The 20,583-nt window shown below is 32.4% G+C and overlaps 2 protein-coding genes across 2 annotated transcripts in view; one reads left to right on the forward strand and one right to left on the reverse strand.

The window, feature by feature from the left end:
• Window positions 1–20,583, forward strand: part of LOC133191632 (interaptin-like) — a 180,650-nt gene that overhangs the window by 154,596 nt on the left and 5,471 nt on the right. The window contains exons 7-10 of the mRNA XM_061327377.1: window positions 16,485–16,692; window positions 17,860–17,914; window positions 19,117–19,332; window positions 20,438–20,578. Coding sequence (XP_061183361.1) covers window positions 16,485–16,692; window positions 17,860–17,914; window positions 19,117–19,332; window positions 20,438–20,578 — 620 coding nt within the window. The remainder of the gene's footprint in view (window positions 1–16,484; window positions 16,693–17,859; window positions 17,915–19,116; window positions 19,333–20,437; window positions 20,579–20,583) is intronic.
• LOC133191391 (uncharacterized) lies at window positions 4,228–6,070 on the reverse strand. The gene has a single exon (XM_061327145.1). It carries the CDS (start codon window positions 5,895–5,897, stop codon window positions 4,416–4,418), a length of 1,482 nt encoding a protein of 493 aa, XP_061183129.1. The 5' UTR covers window positions 5,898–6,070; the 3' UTR covers window positions 4,228–4,415.

Here is a 20,583-nt window from a genome sequence, read left to right on the forward strand (position 1 = left end):
GGAAATAAACCAAACAAATTAAGTGCATTCTCTTCCAAAATTGTAAATTCCATTGCCCCTGGGTTATGGGTCCTTGTGTAAGGGTGGGACTCTATTGATAATATATAGTGAAAATGCAATATTTCTTTGAAAATCTTATTCTCTGCTCCTGGATATTTAGCAAATAAACTTAATGCATGATTTTGATGAACAAGGGTGCCTTTCTTAAAATTGTGAAATTTGTGGCCCCAGGGTCAGGGATTCAGTTTTGTTTTTTTTTTTTGGGGGGGGGGGGGGACTTTATTGATTATAAAGTGAAAATGTTATTTTTTAAAAATCTTCTTCTCTGCTCCTGGGTATTAAGCTAACAAACTAAATACATTGTAATGATGAGCATGATCACTTCTTCCAAAATTGTGAATTTCATGGCCCCTAGGTCAGGGGTTCTGGTGTTAGAACAAGGTTCTATGGATTATATATTGAAAATTCATTAATTCTATGAAAATCTTCTTCTCTGCTGCTGTGTATCTAAGCATATAAACTAAGTGCATGAATATGATGAACAATCGTATTTCTTCCAAATTGTATAGTTAGTAGCCCCTGGGCCAGGGGTTCTGTTAGGGCAGGGCTTTATTGAATATATATAGCGAAAAAAGATTATTTATGAAAGTCTTCTGCTCTGCCCCTAGGTATTTAGCAAACATACTTAGAGCATAGTTAGGATGAGCAAGGGTGCCTCTTCCAAAATTGTGAATTTCTTGGCCCCTGGGTCAGGGGCTGTGATGTTCGGTTCTATTTATAAGATATTGTGAAAATGCAATATTTCTTTGAAGACCTTCTTCTCTGCTCCTGGGTATTAAGCAAACATACTAAATGCACTGTTAGGATGCCAGGGCACCTCTTCCAAAATGTTTGTAATTCATGGCCCCAGGGCCAGGGGTTCTTGTGCTAGGGCGGGGCTCTGTTGAATACTGTACAGCAGGAAATTAACTCGTGGAGTTAATAGTCACTATATTCGTGGAAATAAAAAAAAAAACTAAGTCATTAATTTGACCCATGCTTTGTAATTTTAAAAATTTAAATAATTTAGGAGGGGAGACAGTGTATAGGCACATTTTATACAGATTGGAAATAGAGCTGAGATTATAAACTGTGTAGTCAGTGTTCGAAATTACAGTCAGTCCTGCGCCGATGTACGAACAGAAAGACTCACAAACACTATGACTAAATGGGTCCTTGAAATAATTTTGGGTCGATGATGATTTACCTCTTGTCGAAAGGCCCAAGAAATTGAGTTAACGTATGTTGGTTTATGCATTTACATTAACTTTTATATCTTTCCTGCATTTTGATTGGATATATTAAACAAATTGACCAATTAGCGTCTTTAAAAGAAATTAGATTTGAGATGGTAAAACTAGTTATTTTTATCAGATCTTATCAATTCTTCTTTTCGTGTGCTTTTTTAATTAAATACTGAAGATTTAATTTTTTCGCATGTTATAAATTTACGCTATATGTACACGGTTACAAACTTTCCGCAGAAATTTGTCCTAGTGTACTTTAAGCACATTTTATTTACACATTGTGGCAATCTAAGAAACCTGCGTAATTTTTCGACCCGCAGATTTTAAGAACAGAAATTGTAATTCCACGGAAGTTTGAGCCTGTGGAAAAAAGGAGGTTTACAGTAATATAAACACATTTTAAACTCGTTAGGTGTTACAGACTGTGTGACTTTTAATGTTTTACTGTTTCATATTGTCAATATACCGGTAGTTACTTGCGAGTTGTAGATGCCCTTTGTTAGCATGGTTAAATTAACATATTTTATATGAACCAATAACCTTACCAAGATCATCAATAAAAGTTTATTTTTACAATATATTTGATGGTATTATTTTTGGGCCTACGGTGTCCTGGAAGGACTCGTGTTGCCCCTTTATTTGTGGGTCCTTTGGACCCATAGAAAATAATTCTGAATTTCGAACACTGAGTGTAGTACAAAGAATTTATATGATAAAAGCATATTTCTGTCTCTCCCCACCTCCCACAATACTAGTCATCATGTTTTAAAAATCTTTTGAAATGTGCACAATTGTGTATATTGTAAAAAAAAAAAAAAAAAAAAAAAAATTTTAATCAACTAACAATTTTATGGATTGGAAACAAATAATCGACAATTTTTTCATTGTGGTGTCACAAAATATATGTGCAAGGTTCATTCAATTTCACTTAAGTTTTTATATAGAGGCTGAGCACAAACTTTCTCATATATTTCATGCCAAGGTTTTCATATTTCACATGATTGTGTATTTGTGACAAAACCTTTCTTTGGGCACCAACATTTTTGACCTTCTGACCTTGACCTCGGAATTTTGCCTATTTCTGAAAAAACTTCTAGGGTTTTCATATTTCACAAGTGTATTCCTTGTGAAAAGACATTTCCATTATTGACCTCAGAGTTTGATGTACTTTCGAAAAATTTTAACCTTGGCAATGAGCTGCCTTATGGGGCGTCTGTTTTCACAAACACATCTTGTTTCTTTCTATTGTAGAGTTTTACCTTAAATCTATAAGGAATATTGGATTCTTCTACAATGCTATATAGTCCTGTTGAGCAAAGAACCAAGTTAACAAGGGGTCTAATTTGGCCCTGCATGAGAAAATCAAGTCTGTTCAGTTTTACTGGAAAACCCCAAATTATCAGCTGGACAATTTGACTATACGTTAGGGCTGTATCAATATATCGATAAATTGATACGTATCGATATTTAGGAATGTATCATATCGAAAAAATAACTTCCAATACGTATCGGACAGGCAGATTTTCTTATAATTCTGTGAAAAAGTTGGGAATTTCAATCACCAAAGGTTATATTTTTCACTGTTTTGAATTAAAATTGATTAATAATGATATAATCATTAAAGAGATTGCACATCTTAGATAAATATTACAAAATACATTGACAACTTTATTTAACGTTGTATTCACAGTCATTAAAAGTTTGAATTTGAAGTGTAATTTGTTATGACAGTGAGACAAGAACTTCAAAATGGGTTATAAAACAAGTAGTTTTTATAAAATTTATGCATTAAATGAATTACCGTATATACTCGCCTATAAGTCGGTCCGCCTATAAGTCGGTTGTATTTTTGAGGTTATTTTAGAAGGATTTGCCATTGACCCGCTTATAAGTCGGTACAACTCTTTGTTAGAATCGGTTGACATTTCAAACCAATGTTCTGATGTTTTAACCTGGTTTAGATTAATATTCTTAGAAATAATACCGATATTTAATTTTAAATCATTAAGAAAAATACATAATGCATACTTAAAAAAAATAAAGTTTTTAAAATATGTAAATACTTGTACTTTATGTATAATCTTAGAATGCATAAATGATATAATAAGTCCAGACTTTGTTCAACGATAATCGTGGGAAATGTTTATAAAATAAAACATTTCACCTTCCAGAAAATACTAATCTTTTTATGACTCGCCTATAAGTCGGACATAGAGTTTTGGACCAAAATTTAACTCCCAAAAAACCGAATTATAGGCGATTATATATGGTAGAAGACTTTTTTGATAGACTTATTAAAGAATCCAATATATCGGATATCGCATTATAAATTATCGTATCGTATCAATTCACAGCCCTACTATACATGTATATTTATTAAAAAAATAGAGTATTTATTTCTTAATTCAAGGGAAATTGAGCTTACATTAAAATGATAAGTTGAATGTACCCAAATATACCTGCAGTTTCCATATTATTCTAGAATATTGCAGGTTCTTTATAAATAAAAGCAAGTATCAGAAGAAACTCTTTAACACATACTGAAAAAAGTCCCTACTTTTATATCGATATTTGAAATATTTTTATTCCAGTAGGATTTACTGTATATCTGGTCTTTGAAGAATCATATCATACTGTTGGTACATAAATTCAGATTATATATGTCTGTGGTAGATAAGTATATTTGCAATACTATAACACTGTTTTATTGAACATTTCTTCACAAACTGAAATGTAAAGAGTGCCTAAATAGAATGAATGCTGTATAGGTGTTGTGATTGGGGTTTCATAATATCTGACTTTTTGATACTTATTTTAATGTTAAATTAAAACAATGTTCATTTTCTTTCTTTCTTTTTTTTCTTTTTAGAAAATATGTTTTTAATAAAAAAAAATTTGATACCAATTGACCTTTCCTCAGATTTATACAATAAAGGTTTATACTGATGAAATAATACTGATAATTATAATTTACTCATGAATTACATTAAAAGTGAGTGATGAATAAACTCTCCAGAGTTATCAAGCTGGTAATATGGAACAACTTTGCATAAATGATTTTGTGTCTGAATTATCAAAAAATGACTTCATTTTTTAAATTAAAATTTTGACCAATGAAATGTTAGGAATTTATATATGCTGGCCATAGATGCAACCTTGACTGTCTATGCCCTGTTGACAACACTGCCAGACATATGTGACCCTCTGGAGTTTTCCCTTGCTATTGTACTCCTCAACTCGTTCTTTAGTTCTAGGATGGTAGCAGCAAGCTTTCTTATGATTGTCATTTAGAGTAAATAATTTCTGGCATCTAAGACACTTAGAAACTTTCCCACCTTTTGCTTTACTGATTTTGCGCTGACGCATTTCATCCAAGGATCGTACAAGAGAGCGGAAGGTGCAGGCTTTTTTGGACTCATTTGCATAGATCCTTTCAATTCGACGGCTCTCGCGTTCTTCCTGTCGGAGTCTGCTGTCGGAATAGAGGATTTGTTTTGACCTTTTCCTGACCTCTTTGACTTGATCTAGAGAGCTTTTGACTATCTTCTCCCTTGGTGAATCACTGGTTTTGCCACTGACCTCCATTTTGCTTTGTGCCCAGGTAACAAACTTATCATTTTCTGGGGTTTCCTCTTCTCCATTGAGAAGTAGAGGCTTTAGTTTGAAATTGTTCGAAATCATAGAAGCATGGCTATACTTCATGCTTCCTTGGGAACCTTTGCGATAAGAGTCCATCTGATTCAGAGCATCTTGCAGAGAATTCTCAAGTTTCTTGGCACTGTGTCTTAGCTTATGAAGTTTTTCCTCTGATATAGGAATGACAGAGTCAGTAGAAGAGCCAGATTGCATGGAGGAAGGAGAACTTCTTTCTATGGGAGGCAGGTGGCTGAATTTGGGCTTTTTGTCAAATAGTTCTACTTTCTCATGCCTAAATTCCTCTTGTGCATTCATGTGTTTATGAAACCTCTCCCTCTCATCATTTTTCCTCATCAGTAGTTTCTTTAGTTTGAGGTTTTCGGCTGTTAGGCTGTTGTTAAGAGCCTCTAGGTCAGTCACACGTTGGGAGAGACTTGAGAAGCTTTGTTGGGTAATCAGGACTTCTTTGTGTATGTGCTCTTTAATCATCTCACACAGTGATGAATTGTCATTTTCTTTCCTACGTAAAAGCTCCACACATTGTATTCTGTCCTCAACCAAGTAGTTAATCAGATCTGTCAAACACTCAATGTAAAGTGGCAAGGCCAGCTTAGGTTCTTTGTCTGCTATTTTCAGTAACTTGTCTTTGTCCATGTTGCAGCACTCTGAAATGATATGTAGCTGTTCTGCACACTGATTTAGGACTCCCTGTATCTTGAGAGCTTCCCTCCGATGGCTTTCGATCTCCTGCATGGCCATTCTGACTTTGTAGGCCCATCCCTCGCGTTCCTGCTGGATCATAGATCCCAACCAGTGAGAAATTTCTATGATGCCCTCCTGAAAAGATTTCCCGTGGAGTTTTGGTGATTCTTCATCTAAAAATTCTGAGACAGCTTTCTGAATATCATCATCTGTCCTTAAAGCGGACCAATGTTGGGAGGTCGGGCTCAGGAGATTTCCTTTTAAAGTTCCCATTTTGGGATCATAGATTATCTTCAAACTTTCATCTAGTCACATCTGTAAAGAAAAGAATTGTCTGTTATAAGACTGACACAGTCCTTCAAGAAAATTCACTGTTAATTAAGAGATAGGAATTTGGGATTAATTTGCTAGAGACATGCATAATTTATACAGATTAACATCCAGGTATAGACAAATCAACACCCCTATATAGAGAACTTGAGATTTGTCGACAGCCCAGCATATAAAGTACATTTAAAGATTAACGGCCTTGTGATGAAATAAGATAGTTGAAAAACTTTGGTTATGGTAAATTTGCCAAAATTTGGTTGACGTGTGAATATGCAGTGTCATTTAAGAGCCATTGTGGGTTAGTTTAAAGTTAATATCAGAATGATTTTTAAATGAAATGTATCAAGTATGAGGTACTTGTATGATAATTAGCTACAAAATGTCTGTTTTGTTATGATATGTAAACAGTTATGTTGAATAATTGGCTAAGAGCTTCAAATCATTTTAAACAGAGAAATAATTTATGTGGCAATTGAAAACTTAATGACATTTTACATTCAAGGTTTGCCTAGATGCATTGCATGATATCAGTGCTCTAACAAAATTTATGAGGAAATCCTCAAACTTTTAAAAATCAATATGCAGAGCTTGCCTTGTATGTAAAATTTGATATCTGACTATTGATTTCCAAGGGGACTATTGTCTATTTTGACAAATATGGTATCCATTAATGAAAGTGCTGTGTATAACAATTTAATTCACCCTCTTTAGGTTTAAGGTATGGCAATTTTCTTTACAGTGTATGTTTTAATTAAACTTGTACTATTGACAGATGCTTGTGTTTATTTTTGAGGGGAGTTAAAAGTGAACTAACATCCTTTAATTACTTAATTGGCGTGATTTTCCCACAAATATCACTTTTTTCCTGGGCAACAATCTTTTTTGAATTTGAGTTCCCTTCATATTCACTCATATTCATTTCGAGAAAAATAATAATAGTTTTCAACAATTATTTCAACAACTCATGAAATAAAATTCTTAATCAATAAAAGACAGTAATCTCCCCAATGTCAGAAATAAAAATCAATCCTAAAGGCAATATTTAACTAACAGATTACAATAAGAAGAATTCAACTGTCATTTAATTAGTTTCAAAAATACTTTACTGAAAAAAAACTTGATGTAAAATAAAGATAATCATAAACAAATAAAACAAAGATAATGATAGACAAAGTAATTGTATCTTATCTGCTTAAAAGTCAGGAAAGTGAGTAAATCCCAGGTGTAAGATAGATTCCAGGGACTAAAGAAGGCTCTAAAATCTCCCTGAAAAAACTCGGCGCTTGTTTTATCTGAGGGAATGATTTCTGTCAGGTGAAGATTTAAAGTCCATTGCCACGGTTTATAACATTTCATCAGCTACATGTATCTCCAATACAAGAGCTTTAATTCTGTTGACAAAGAGTCTTAGTGTATTGAATTCAACAGGTATTTTTTGTTATCCAAATGCAATCACAATCAATTATCATTTAGAATTTTTTTGTTCAGTTCAATTGATTTTATTCTGCCCAATTGCTCTCCTACAATGAATGGGGGGTTCATTTAGGACACAGAAATCACATTGTCCTAGTATGTTAGGTATTAAATGTTTATTTAATGTAATTTGTGTAATTAGAAGCATTATTGAGTTATATCTTGGGGATATTTTGTTATGAATTGAAAGGATTTCTTTCATCTTGTCAAATGTTTCCTTAACTAGTCACATTCATTCACCGATTTCTATCAACCTTAAACACTCAATAAGACCAAGAATTAGTAACATTTCTTTCTAAATTCTGAAAGGAAAAATGTCCAATGTTTGTGCTGCAATTAAACTGTTATTAAAAAATATGTCATTCAGTAATTGTTAAAAGTGTTTGTTTCTGATTGGCTGTTTTAAGTCATTGGACTTGTCATTACCATTCAGTATACCTTTTCAAATATTTTAGTAAGAATTTATGCATGTCCTAGTTGCTTCAGCATTATATATTCAAAATAAATGAATTTGTTATTTATAGTCAATATGTTATACTCATGCCAAGTCGCAGTGCAATGCATTTTAAAATATGCCCTGCCATGAATATGGCTGCTGGGGCATATTGTGTTGGTCCATCCTTCCATCTGTCCATCCATCACACTTATGTTTAGCTCAGTTTCCAAGAAATTATTCAAGATATTCTTAACAATTTTACGTATGCAGATACATATTGAGGAGAACCATTCTACCTTAAAAAGTTTTTGACCTTGACCTTCTCTATTCTTAAATTTGTGTTAGCTTAGCTTCTAAGAAAAGATTCAAGATATTTTCATCAGACTCCATATACTGAGAGCTATTCAATTGCATCAATTTTTTTTACCCTGAGCTTCCCTATGACCTTGACCTTACTGCTTTATTTTGTATTTAGCGCATTTTCCAAGAAACTATTCAAGATATTGTATAAACACACTGATACAGATTGGTGAGAACTATTCACATGTGTTAACATTTTTTGACTTTGACCTTTCCTTTGACCTTGACCTTACCATCTTATAATACACCCCCGCTTGAAAAGGGGGGTGGAGGTTGGAGAGGTATATGTGATGGGGGTGTCCATATGTCTGTAATACTTTGGGTAACCCATCTCCTAGCCCAAAGTCCTCTTACACTACTGAGTAAAATTTAATGAGGCTTTCACAGAATCTTTATTACTGGTCATGGTAGCGTAGGGCACATGGTAGGGCATGCACTGCATGATCAAGAGGCCCGGGTTCAATCTTTTGCCACAACATATTGTAAGAATATAGCTACGTATGTATTTATTGTTGATACTCGTACTCGTATGTACTTGTACATAATTTATGCTTTTGACATCGCCCCCTAAAGTTTGATTTGCGCTGTTTGTTTTATGATGCGTATTTTGATCGTTTTGTCGTTAAAGTATAAATGGTGTGTGAAATAATTTTTCAGTTAAATAAAGACTAGTTTTATACATGCATAATTACCTGAATTCCACTGTTTATACTTGTTTTACTTTATTGTTAGGACCTCGTGGTACGTAATGTTTTAGTTATGGCCAACTCCCATAATGCAATGCGCCATGTGTTTACGAAGTTTAATGAGCGCTATATTTCAATTATAATTTATTGTTAATGCTTGTATAGATATTTAATGATACTAGAAATAGTTAGGCTAGAAAATAAATGTTTCTTTTATTTTTATTACTTTCTCGTAAGCAGGGATGGGGTAATGGTAATGTGTAATGGTAATTGACAGTAATTAATTACGATCGAATTTCGATGTAATTGAAAGTAATGTGTAATTGGCCCAATTTTCAATTACATGTAATTGTAATTTAATTAATTACTTTTGAGAAAAGCATGTAATTCACAATTACTTTTCAATTACACTCAATTACACTGGTGTTTAATAAATGAGAAATAGCCCCTCCCCTTTTTTTCAAATCCCAAACACTCTATTCAAGAAAGGTTAACTAATTTTTAGGACAAAATGTTCTATAATATATTTTAAAAAAATTATATATTTTCTTTATTTAGTGAATTGCTGTTTCCTCTTTAAAATGCATTTTCTTCAAAACTTTTTAATATTATTTATCTCCTTGTTTATAAATATATTAAGTAAAATTAATAATTTCAATTAAGTTTTTTTATGAATTAACACTTAAAATATCTAGTCCAATGGCTTCTAATCCTTTGTTTGCCATACCTACAGCTTGTGTAAGAAGTGATTAACAGGTGCTTAACAGGTGCTAATTAGTGCCCTAGGGTTATGTACATATTGACACTTAACTTTAACAGAGATTTTACACACATTTTGACCTTACCTATTGGTAGTTTTATACACATACATTGACTATGTCTTCCCACAAATCTTTTTTAAAATATATAATTTGGTGGCAATTTTTCTACTTTAATAACAATTTGTGGGATTTAGACAGTATAGTTTAACACACAATATGTCAATACTATAACATTGTGAGATGTATAGCTTAGGATTATGGAAAAAAAGCAGGAAACAAGGCAAAACGCATCCATTGTTTTGCATAAATATATATGAAAGCTTAAAAAACGGACACATGAATTAATGGAAAACAGCATTCAGGTCCTGTAAAAGGACTGTGTCCGAGTTGAAAATTGGCTCTTTTTTCCCAAAATTTAGGTAACAATTCCCAACTGATGACTAAATTCAATTTTTTGATGCTGTTTATGTATAGAAATAAAGTGTTTTGAAATTTCAATCATTTTTAAAGATATATATATATATCATGTGTATATGGGGAACAAGTCCACTATTTAACTCTTTAATCAACAAATAAATATGTCAACAACATTTCACAATTTTGCCACCTTTTCGATTAGCCACCTTTTTGATTAAAATTTCACAATTAGAAGGGTACAGGACCCTGTACCAAAAAGGGTCAATTAAGCCCTGAAACTTCCTATTAATATTAGTCAGTGTTTATTTATTCCTGTCACAAATGCTCCAGTGTAATATATCTTCATTGTGGCAGAAAAATCTTTAAACCTGATAGATGTAGGTTAGGCGACACAATATTTTAAAATTTCATTAACTGAAACGATATGAATATAAATGAACGTTCATGACTATTTATCACTGTTTATTTTTATTTTATATGTTTTTTCTTAATGTAATTTGTAATTTAATTAATTATATTTGCAAAGTAATTGTAATTTAATTAATTACATTTCAAAATCCTTGTAATGGTAATGGTAATTTAATTGAAGGTTTTGGACAAGTAATTGTAATTTAATTAATTACTTTCCTATGTAATTGACCCCATCCCTGCTCGTAAGGGGTGAGAATTTGTTGTGGGAATTAGAGCCTCCTGTCATGTTTTTCATTGGTTGTTGTAATTTACGTGACGTTACTGATTGGTCGCATTTCATTATGTCATTTTACTACGTATATAAACACGAGTTGTAGCAGACAGCAGTGATTTTGACTGATTTTGAGTTGTAGAAAGGTGCATTACTTAAGTTTGTTAATTTTATTACATTTACTTTGGGAGAAAGACTTTAGAATACATGTATTTGGGATGGAGTTGGTCATGGTTTGTTATAAATAAGTAACTTTATTTACAGCTATCTGCTGAGCTGTTTACCGTGATATATCTGTCTGAAATTATTAGAATTATTTTACGGATATTTTATCCGTTGTTATTTCAATTGCTGGTTAAATCTACCAGTCTCAGTACAATAACAAGTACAGAATACTTAGGTTTTAAGGATTTATTGGGAATTATTGTTTCATAGAAATAAAATATGTGTTCAGAATAAACCATTTATTTGTTAAATTTACAAGACTTGTCTAAGACAGTCTTTATTTCACATTTACTTTTAATTTGGAAGTAGGGAGAAAGAAATTAGTTTTTATCTTATTATTATACATCAGTGCGCTTATCCGGTGTCATTACAATATCAAACCTAAGATGTAAACATAGGTATGGTAAAACTGGGTTATAGAGAAGTCCTGGGGACCTTTGAATTTATTTTGCTATATCCGTAATTCGTTATATCCGTATGTCGAATTTGTTGAATTATATGTAGCGAATTTGCAATACACATTTTTCTTTAACGAGGTTCGCTCCTGAGCTTTTGAGCAGATTCTTATCTTAACCTATATTTCAAAAATTCTGCATAATGTTTTAATACTTACAATATATTTGGATTCTACAATGCCAATTTAACTATATTCAGTTAAAACTCCATGATTAAATTCCATACCAAAAGCATTAAGTGAGGAACTATATTTTGTGGCGGAAGGTTTTTTGGAAGAAAATGATCATTTTTTCTCTTTCGAAGTATTTAAAGTATGTTAAGTTTGAATTCCTATTTTTACATGCAGTCTGCACATATAGTTATTTTGTGCAGTGGACTGTTTTATACTGCTCCTAAATTTTGTATTAAATAAACTGTCATGAATTCTATCATCATATTTGATAAATATAGCAAATATATTGTGGAAATGCAGAAAAAAATAGCCCTAATTTAAGCTTAAAATTAACACTGTTTTAGTAATATCTAAAAATTAACATCACAGACCCCCACTTTTAATTCTCTTTTCTGAATATATACGATACTTTTAATCATTCTTCTTAAATTCTGTAAAATGTCATTACTTTCAAATGATTTTTCTGCTTGTTAAATTTTAATGCCAGAAAAATGAAAATGTTTGAGTGCAAAAAGGTCAAATAATTGAACATGCGGAGTAATTCGAAAATTTCTTCGTTGTTACAAATTTTAATGTGTCTATTTAAGATGAAATAAGACTGTGTTTGTTCACCATAATTTATTTGAACAAAAAATATTGAAGGAAAAACTTTCAAAATTGATTTCTGTGTAAGACGTATTTACAGTGCAAAAAGGTCAAACTAAATGCTCTGTAGCGCCAAAAGAAGCGCATTGACCCCCATTTTTTGTTTTGATTTTTAATAAAGCTATGTGTATAAATTCTAAAAATATACTTGATAAAAAATTCTCATTACTTTTGATGGCAGGATCCAACCTCCTTAAGCATGACTGCCGCCTTCTTTCATCAAAGTACATGTATTACATACAATAGAAATTCTCCGAGAATTAAAAAATTGAAATAAACTTAATTTCAAACATAAATAAACTTGTGAAAAATAATGTCAATTCAATACTTTAAAAATTTGTTATAAAAGATGTATGTTGCGTTATTTTCAACTTCTACGGGATACAAAATCAATTCGTTATATCTGTAAATTCATTACATCCGTGTTCATTATAACCGTAAAATTTTACAAGGATTTGTTGAGAATTTTTCCGGGGATCCAAAAAAACTTTGTCATATCCACAAATTCACTATAGCCGTGTTCGTACTAAACAAGTTTTACTGTAGTTACTGTCCCTAGTCTAAGTGCCTGGCATCTGAAGTGAAAGTCATGGGCCTTAAAGCGATAAGACCTTAAAAAATGAGGCCTCGTTTCATGGTAGGCTTGATACAATAAAGATCCCTCACTGCTCAATGGCTCTGAGTGCCAAGAAAAGGTCTCAATCTGAAACCTTTCACTGTATATGGTTTCATCTCTATATGAGTGAAAAATTCTCAAATGGGACGTAAAACAACATACAATCAATATGCTATGGCCATTGGTACAGTGTGCATCACTTTATTGGAATGTGGGCTATATCTCAAAATCCCCTTGGCCAATTTTTATCAATTTTGGCACAGAGTATCCTTGGCCCAAGGGCTTTCATTTATACTAAAAACAGGTATGTGACCTTTTAACAAGGGGAGATAATTATGAAAATACAAACAGAAGTAGTGGTTGCTAAAAAAATTTCTTCTCAAGAACCACCAAATAGATTATCACCAAACTATTACCAAACTTATACATAAGAATTAGGATATGTTGTAGATTAAAAATTGTTCAAGGCATCACCCTTGGTCAAAGGTCTGATCTCACGGTCACTTCAAAGTTGATCTAAAATAATATTTTGTTAAAATTTTGATAATATGCCCACTATTAGGACCAGGATCATCAGTCTTGTCAGTTGATGCATCTTAGGATCTCAAGACATGTTGACCCCTAAAGTAGGCCACAGTGACCTACTTTTTGAATTTTGAAGCTTTTCATTCTCAAATTGTTTTAGATGCAAATCTTGGCCAAGGTGAGGCCTAAGATCATTAAAATCTGTCATTGACACATCTTAGGGTTTTACAATGAAATAATAGGTCTTCATGACCTACTTTCTGAATGTTATGGCTAATCATTTTCAAAATATTTAAGTTCATTATTTTGATTACTGAGAGATTTAGATTCATCAAACCTACCTGGGCCTTGGAATGTATTTATGAAAATGTAGGTCACAGGGACCTACTTTATGAATATTGTAGGTTTCATTTTCAAATTGTTTTAGATGCATATTTGGACACTGTGAAGCCTAGGATCATCAGACTTTGTCATTTGATGCCTCTTGAGGCCCCCGAGTGTTTCAACTAAAAAGTAAGTCATCTTGACCTACTTTTGGAATTTCATGGCTATATCTTAAATATTTTGGATAATAAGAGGCTCAGAATCATCAAACTTTGCTAGTTGATGCATTCTGGGTCTTCAGAGTGTGTTAACCAGAAAGTAAGTCACAATGTCCAACTTTTGAAATTCCTAGGCTTTATCTAAATATTTAGGCTTAGAATCATAAAACTTTTTTCAGTTGGTGCATCTTGGGTTCACACAGTGGGTCTTTTTAAAAGTAGGTCACAGTTACTTATTTTTAGAAATTTTACACTTTTCTCTCAATAATTAGAATAAGTAAAAGGTTTAGAGTCATTAAACTTTTTCAGTTGATGCATATTGGGTCCTCATAGTGTGTCAGTAAGTAGTCATAGTGACCTACATTTGGAATTTCATAGTTTTTATTTCAATATTTGGGATACTTAGTGCCTTAGAATCATCAGAATTTGTCAATTGATGCATCTTTGGCTCTAGAGGTGTATCAACTAAAATAAAAGGTCACAGTTACCTACTTTCTAAATTTTTCAGCTCATTGTAACAGTTATATCATAAAATAATTGTAAATAGTTGATGTCTTTAAATCAAATCAAAGGTAAGAACAGACACCCACTTTCTGAATTTCATTGTTTTTGTTAGCATGGATAGAGGCCTAGGATCATCAGATCTTGTCAGATGGTAGGTTTGTCTTGGGGCCTTGGGATACATTTACCCAAAAGTTGGTCACAGTGACAGAGTTGTACAATTTATCAGAAGAGTGATTCTATGCCCTTGGGCCTCTTGTTACATATATAGTGCCACTGTGTACCTCCTATTTTTCATTTCGATTGGACAGATATTTGGGGTTTCCCAAACAGAACCTTGACACTGCCATGGTTTAATTTTTTGAACTCATTCACAGTACCTCTAGTTTTGTTTTCATGTTTAGAGAAATTTGACCAATTTTACAAAAATGTGCGAAATTTTTTTACAATTATCCATTTTCTTCAGAATCACAGAGGCTAAAGAACAAAATTTCAGTACATCTAGGTTTAAAAAAATAGAAAATGAGAGGGATGTTTTAATTTTACGATCAGAAATACTTGCTTCATAATAACATTGGTATCTAAAATAATTTTATGACAAAGGCTTTAAATATATCTATATACTTACCACTTTTATTCCATTAAGTGTTCTACAAGGTTGTTGTGATCATTTGTCTCGTTTTTTAATGTTGGTGAAATATCATTGAAAATTAATGGGTCTGTAAAAACTGTCCCAACTTTATAAATCCTTCATACATTGAAGCCAAATTGACCTACTGGCTAGATGGTATCTTGGAATGCCTTATACAGACACTTGAGTTTTATAGGCTGTTTGGAACTTGTTGTAGAGTAGGTGGTAAATAACAATATAGCTATATATCAGCCCAGGATATCATTAGTGTTTGTCTTTCCATAGGTTTAATGCTTTGTTACAATACACTATAGCTCTTTGATGCTGTTCCTTGGTTTTTGTGATTGGGATTTTAAATGTTTTACTTTAAAAGCACAGAAAGACACTTTGAGGTGTGAAGTCATCAAACTTTTAATTAGTTCAAATGATTTTAAATTAATAGTTTCAAATTATTAAATTTCTTTGTTTTTGCAGTAAATTAAATTTTAGTTTTAATAAATTTATATGCACATGCACACATGTCTGTTAGTTTTGCAGTTTAATTGTTTTAACTCAATGCATTTGAAAACAAGCTAAATTACAAGGTACATACAGGATATTTTTGATTAACAATATATTTACAATTTTTACCTAAGTATTATGTCCCCTCAAACAAAGTTGGGAATCACAATGGCCATTTGTCTGTCTGTCTTCTTTGTGTGTCTTGAACATATAAAAGCTTCGTTTGCAAGTCAATAAAATGCATTTATCTGTTTGTGTGTGACCGTAATTATTGGTGTGTGTTTTAAGTTAGCTCAAATGCTGCAATGCCCATCTGAGAATTATTTAGGGTAGATGTGAGAATTAGCAGGTTTATGTAGATTAAAATCCTTTTTCAGTATATACATACATCTCCAAGTAGCCATAACACATAACACCTCTTTTGTAGATTTCATCAGTCTGTAACAATGTGTCAATATTCATCTGATTTGTGGGTCGATCTAGGTACTTGATAGGTAAAATTCTACAAATCTGTCAATATTAGAACACAGTTAAAAGCCTCTATTTATATGGCATATCCCTGGCACCTTTTCTGTTTCATTGTTTCTGTTTGGTTTTATCTAAAAATCTCCAGGCTTTTAAAATGGTATACAATTCAAAATATTTGCTTCCATTAATTGTCAGCTCATTACAATTAGAGAAATACATTAAATTCAGTCCAAACTGTTACTAAAGCTGTTGGTTGTTCTGTTGAGGACACACATCAAAACACTGGTGTCCTTAAAGTAGCAAATTTACAACCTTTCAATCTACAGGCCTTATATATGATATTATATATTTGGGTGTCTTTGTCAAAGTTTCGGTTTGTTGGACCTATTGCACATGAAATTTTTATTAGATATATTTTTTCATTTCTTTCCAGTTCAACATGCTATAAAGCACAACCAGGCCTTAAGGTATATAAATGAGCACCAGAAATGTATTGTTGATGAAGAGAAGAACCATTCCCTTAGTCTGCAGGCCCAGCTTCTTGAAGTCAGAAGTCTTCTACAACAGAGACCAGATGAAACAAGTCTACAACAGTACCAACAGGAAATAACATCACTAAATCAGAGATTAGAGAGGCTAAATAACATCACTAAACCAGACTAGAGAGGGTGCTAAATAACATCACTAAATCAGAGATTAGAGAGGGTATATAACATCACTAAACCAGACACTAGAGAGGGTAAATAACATCACTAAACCAGAGATTAGAGAGGGTAAATAACATCACTAAATCAGAGAACTAGAGAGGCTAAATAACATCACTAAACCAGAGATTAGAGAGGGTAAAAAACATCACTAAACCAGACACAAGAGAGGGTAAATAACATCACTAAACCAGAGATTAGAGAGGGTAAATAACATCACTAAACCAGAAACTAGAGAGGGTACTAAATAACATCACTAAACCAAAGATTAAAGAAGGTAAATAACATCACTAAACCAGAGATTAGAGAGGCTAAATAACATCACTAAACCAGAGATTAGAGAGGCTAAATAACATCACTAAACCAGACACTAGAGATGGTAAATAACATCACTAAACCAGAGATTACAGAGGCTAAATAACATCACTAAACCAGAAACTGAAGAGGGTACTAAATAACATCACTAAGAGAACTAGAGAGGGTAAATAACATCACTAAGTCAGAGAACTAAAGAGGGTTAATAACATCAATAAACCAGAGGCTAGAGAGGGTAAATAACATCACTACACCAAAGTGGAGTGGATAAATAACATCACTACATCATAAAACTAAAGAGGGTAAATAACATCACTAAACCATAGACTAGAGAGGGTAAATAACATCACTAAACCAGAGAACTAAAGAGGGTAAATAACATCACTAAACCAGAGATTAGAGAGGGTAAATAACAGCACTAAATCATAAAACTAAAGAGGGTAAATAACATCACTAAGTCCACATTACCATTTGTTGTAACTGGACATTGATTTTGAAATACAGACCAAACTCTAGGCTAGCGAAGATGACCAGAGTATGAGAGTTCTTCATGGTAACAAATGCTGGCTGGGATAAAGGACCTGTTAAAGTTTAAAAGCTTATTGTTTTAAATACTGGTGATGTACAGGATGCACTATGTGTGCACATTTTAAGGATGTCCTTTCTTGTGGCATCTTAGTCAGCAGTGTTAGTTGAGAGGGCTTGGCATTTAAAACTTTACTATGGATGTATTTACCATCAACTTAATTTACATTACCTCTCTGTTTTTTTCCCAAAAATTTAGGTTACATCAGAAAAAGAGAAGGCTGAGGAAGAAGTTAAAGAGTATGAAACAAAGTATGAGGTAATAATCCCCAACAAATTACAGTATTTTACCAGGACATGCATTTTCATCTACCACACCAGAGTTCAAAAATAAATTTCAAACTGAGATAGCTTTTTTACCTTTAAAGAGGACATATGCAACATAGTTTTGAACTTTTTGTGATATTTTCTGTAATTGAAGAGTTCCAGTAAGTTTTCAATCCTTAGGAAGCTGTTTACCTCCTCTATATTTTGAGGAGATTTTAACAAAAATTATATACTTGGTGATTTTTGTATATTTTTTTACTGAAAAACAGAAGGATTTTCATCATTTGGTCAATCATCTTTTCAAAATCCCTGGTAATGTATGCTGATTTTTTATTTAGGAACATCTGATGGTAGTATGATTTTAATCGGATATTATCCTGAATATAACCAGTAGATTACAATTTTTTAAGTACATTGTGTATGTCCTTAATGTCCGTAATTGATACCGATTCTGTAATATCTCTCACTGATATTACAGTCATATAGGAAAGGGGAAAACTTGTACAGACTATTTTTAATGAGCGCTAGCTGATTATCTCTCAAAGCCTGTATATGTGAAACATTGGACTTGTTCAGAACTCTATTATAATGATACTCATTCTGTCATTTATCTCAGTCCTAGCTATATATAGCTAGTATTAATTACATATTTAAAATTTGTTATCCTCAATTACTTGCCATATTTATTCCTTTATACTAAATTTTAATTTAGAGACAATATAATTATAGTTATAACAGTTGCTCTGTATCCAACTCATCTGTTTTATTCTTAAGGCTCAAATGATTCCATCCAAAAAAGAAAATGAACTGTAACTGCAAAAATTAAATGTGGCTGACAATTTATGATTTTTTAAATGTTGTCCATTGTTACATTATTGCATGTATCTGTATGGTATAGGAATGTTTGAAAAACCAATCAGGTTCTCTTATTTTACATGAGTCAGAGGATATTATTTTTCCCCTCTCCAGCAACATTAATGCAGTAGTTAACAATAAACCATGTAGATGACTATGCAGAATTAACAAACAGTTGATATCTTTTGTAGAAAGTGACCCAGATTTTGGAGGATACAAACAGTTGATATCTTTTGTAGAAATTAAGTGACCCAGATTTTGGAGGATACAAACAGTTGATATCTTTTGTAGAAAGTGACCCAGATTTTGGAGGATACAAACAGTTGATATCTTTTGTAGAAAGTGACCCAGATTTTGGAGGATACAAACAGACTACTGGTTTGTCAGATTAAAAATGTTGAACTACATAAAAAGAACTCCTCCCAACAAACACTGGTCATTGAACAACTACAGAAGGAACTGTCAGAGGTCAAAGGTGAACTGCAGGAGGTCAAGGCTAAAAAAAGATCACAGATTGAGCAGCACAGAGAAGAAGCTAGAGAATGGAGACAAAAGGTTTGTCTTACTTATTACATATTCTTGAATGAATATTACATATTCTGGTGTACCGTATATACTCGCCTTTAAGTCGGATTTTTGGGAGTTAAATTTTGAACCAAAAGTCTAGATCTGTCTTATAGACGAGTCTTAGAAAATTTGGAATTTTTTTCTGGAAGAGGAAATATAGTAATATTTTAACAACTCCAATGATAATTGTTTGTAAGGATGGGATCTTAATCTAATGCAAGTAATGAAGATCAAATATTACCACACGCACATAAGACAAGTACTTAGAGATTAAATGATCTTTTTTTGTTTAAAGTGTTAATATCCCAATATATACTTTAAAATTCTGGTTAATACAGTAGATTATTAATCAGAAACTTTACAGATTATAGCAAAAAACTGCACCGACTTATAAGCAGATCAATGGCTAATTTTTCAAAATTAATCTTAAAAATTACAACCGACTTATACGCGGAGGGACTTATAGGCGAGTATATACGGAACATACTGTATTCTCTCAAGTATCACCATTGTTTCTATCATCACATTACAGCATCACATTTTGTCTCCATTGTTTATATCATGTACACATGTACAAAATGTATAGCTTGACCTTACTTGGGATATATTAAAATCTGTATACTGTCATGTAAACCAATTTAGCATATTGTAGAATCATTAAAATTTGTTCAAGTTCACAGACAAACAAAATCTTAATGGTTATTGGGGATGTGATTTCATGGGGAACTCTAGTATACTGAAGATTCAGTGGAGAGATACATTGACTAGGTTATTGTTTGTGGGGATATAAATTCAGGAGTAAGGGTGACCCACAAAATCCACAAACATGTGGTCCCCTACAAATATGATTCTACAGTATTCAAAAGTTCAGGCATCACTAGGTTCTGCACTGCATTTAGTGCAGTTCTGTAACATAGCTGTCAGTGTATACATTTGTTATGTATATTTATGAAATCATATTTTGGTGGTCATTGTGTACAAGTGTGTAACTTAGAAATATGAATTCCACTGAAGGATACATTGTACATTAAGTATGTTACCACATTCAAAATGGTCTCTGAAAAATAAAATGCATGTGTTATGTATTATGTAGAATTCAGAACTTCAAGATGAATTGAATAAAATCACTGAAGAGTTAGCAGATCAGAAGAAGACGTGTTCTGATTTGGAGGAGTTAAATACAACATGGTCAAATCAAAATATTCAACTTACAGAACAACTTCATTCCATCAAGGTATG

The sequence above is a fragment of the Saccostrea echinata genome, unplaced genomic scaffold (assembly GCF_033153115.1).
Source record: "Saccostrea echinata isolate AGI-Se365-2 ecotype Australia unplaced genomic scaffold, CSIRO_AGI_Sech_v1 ptg000023l, whole genome shotgun sequence".
NCBI classification, from domain to species: domain Eukaryota; kingdom Metazoa; phylum Mollusca; class Bivalvia; order Ostreida; family Ostreidae; genus Saccostrea; species Saccostrea echinata.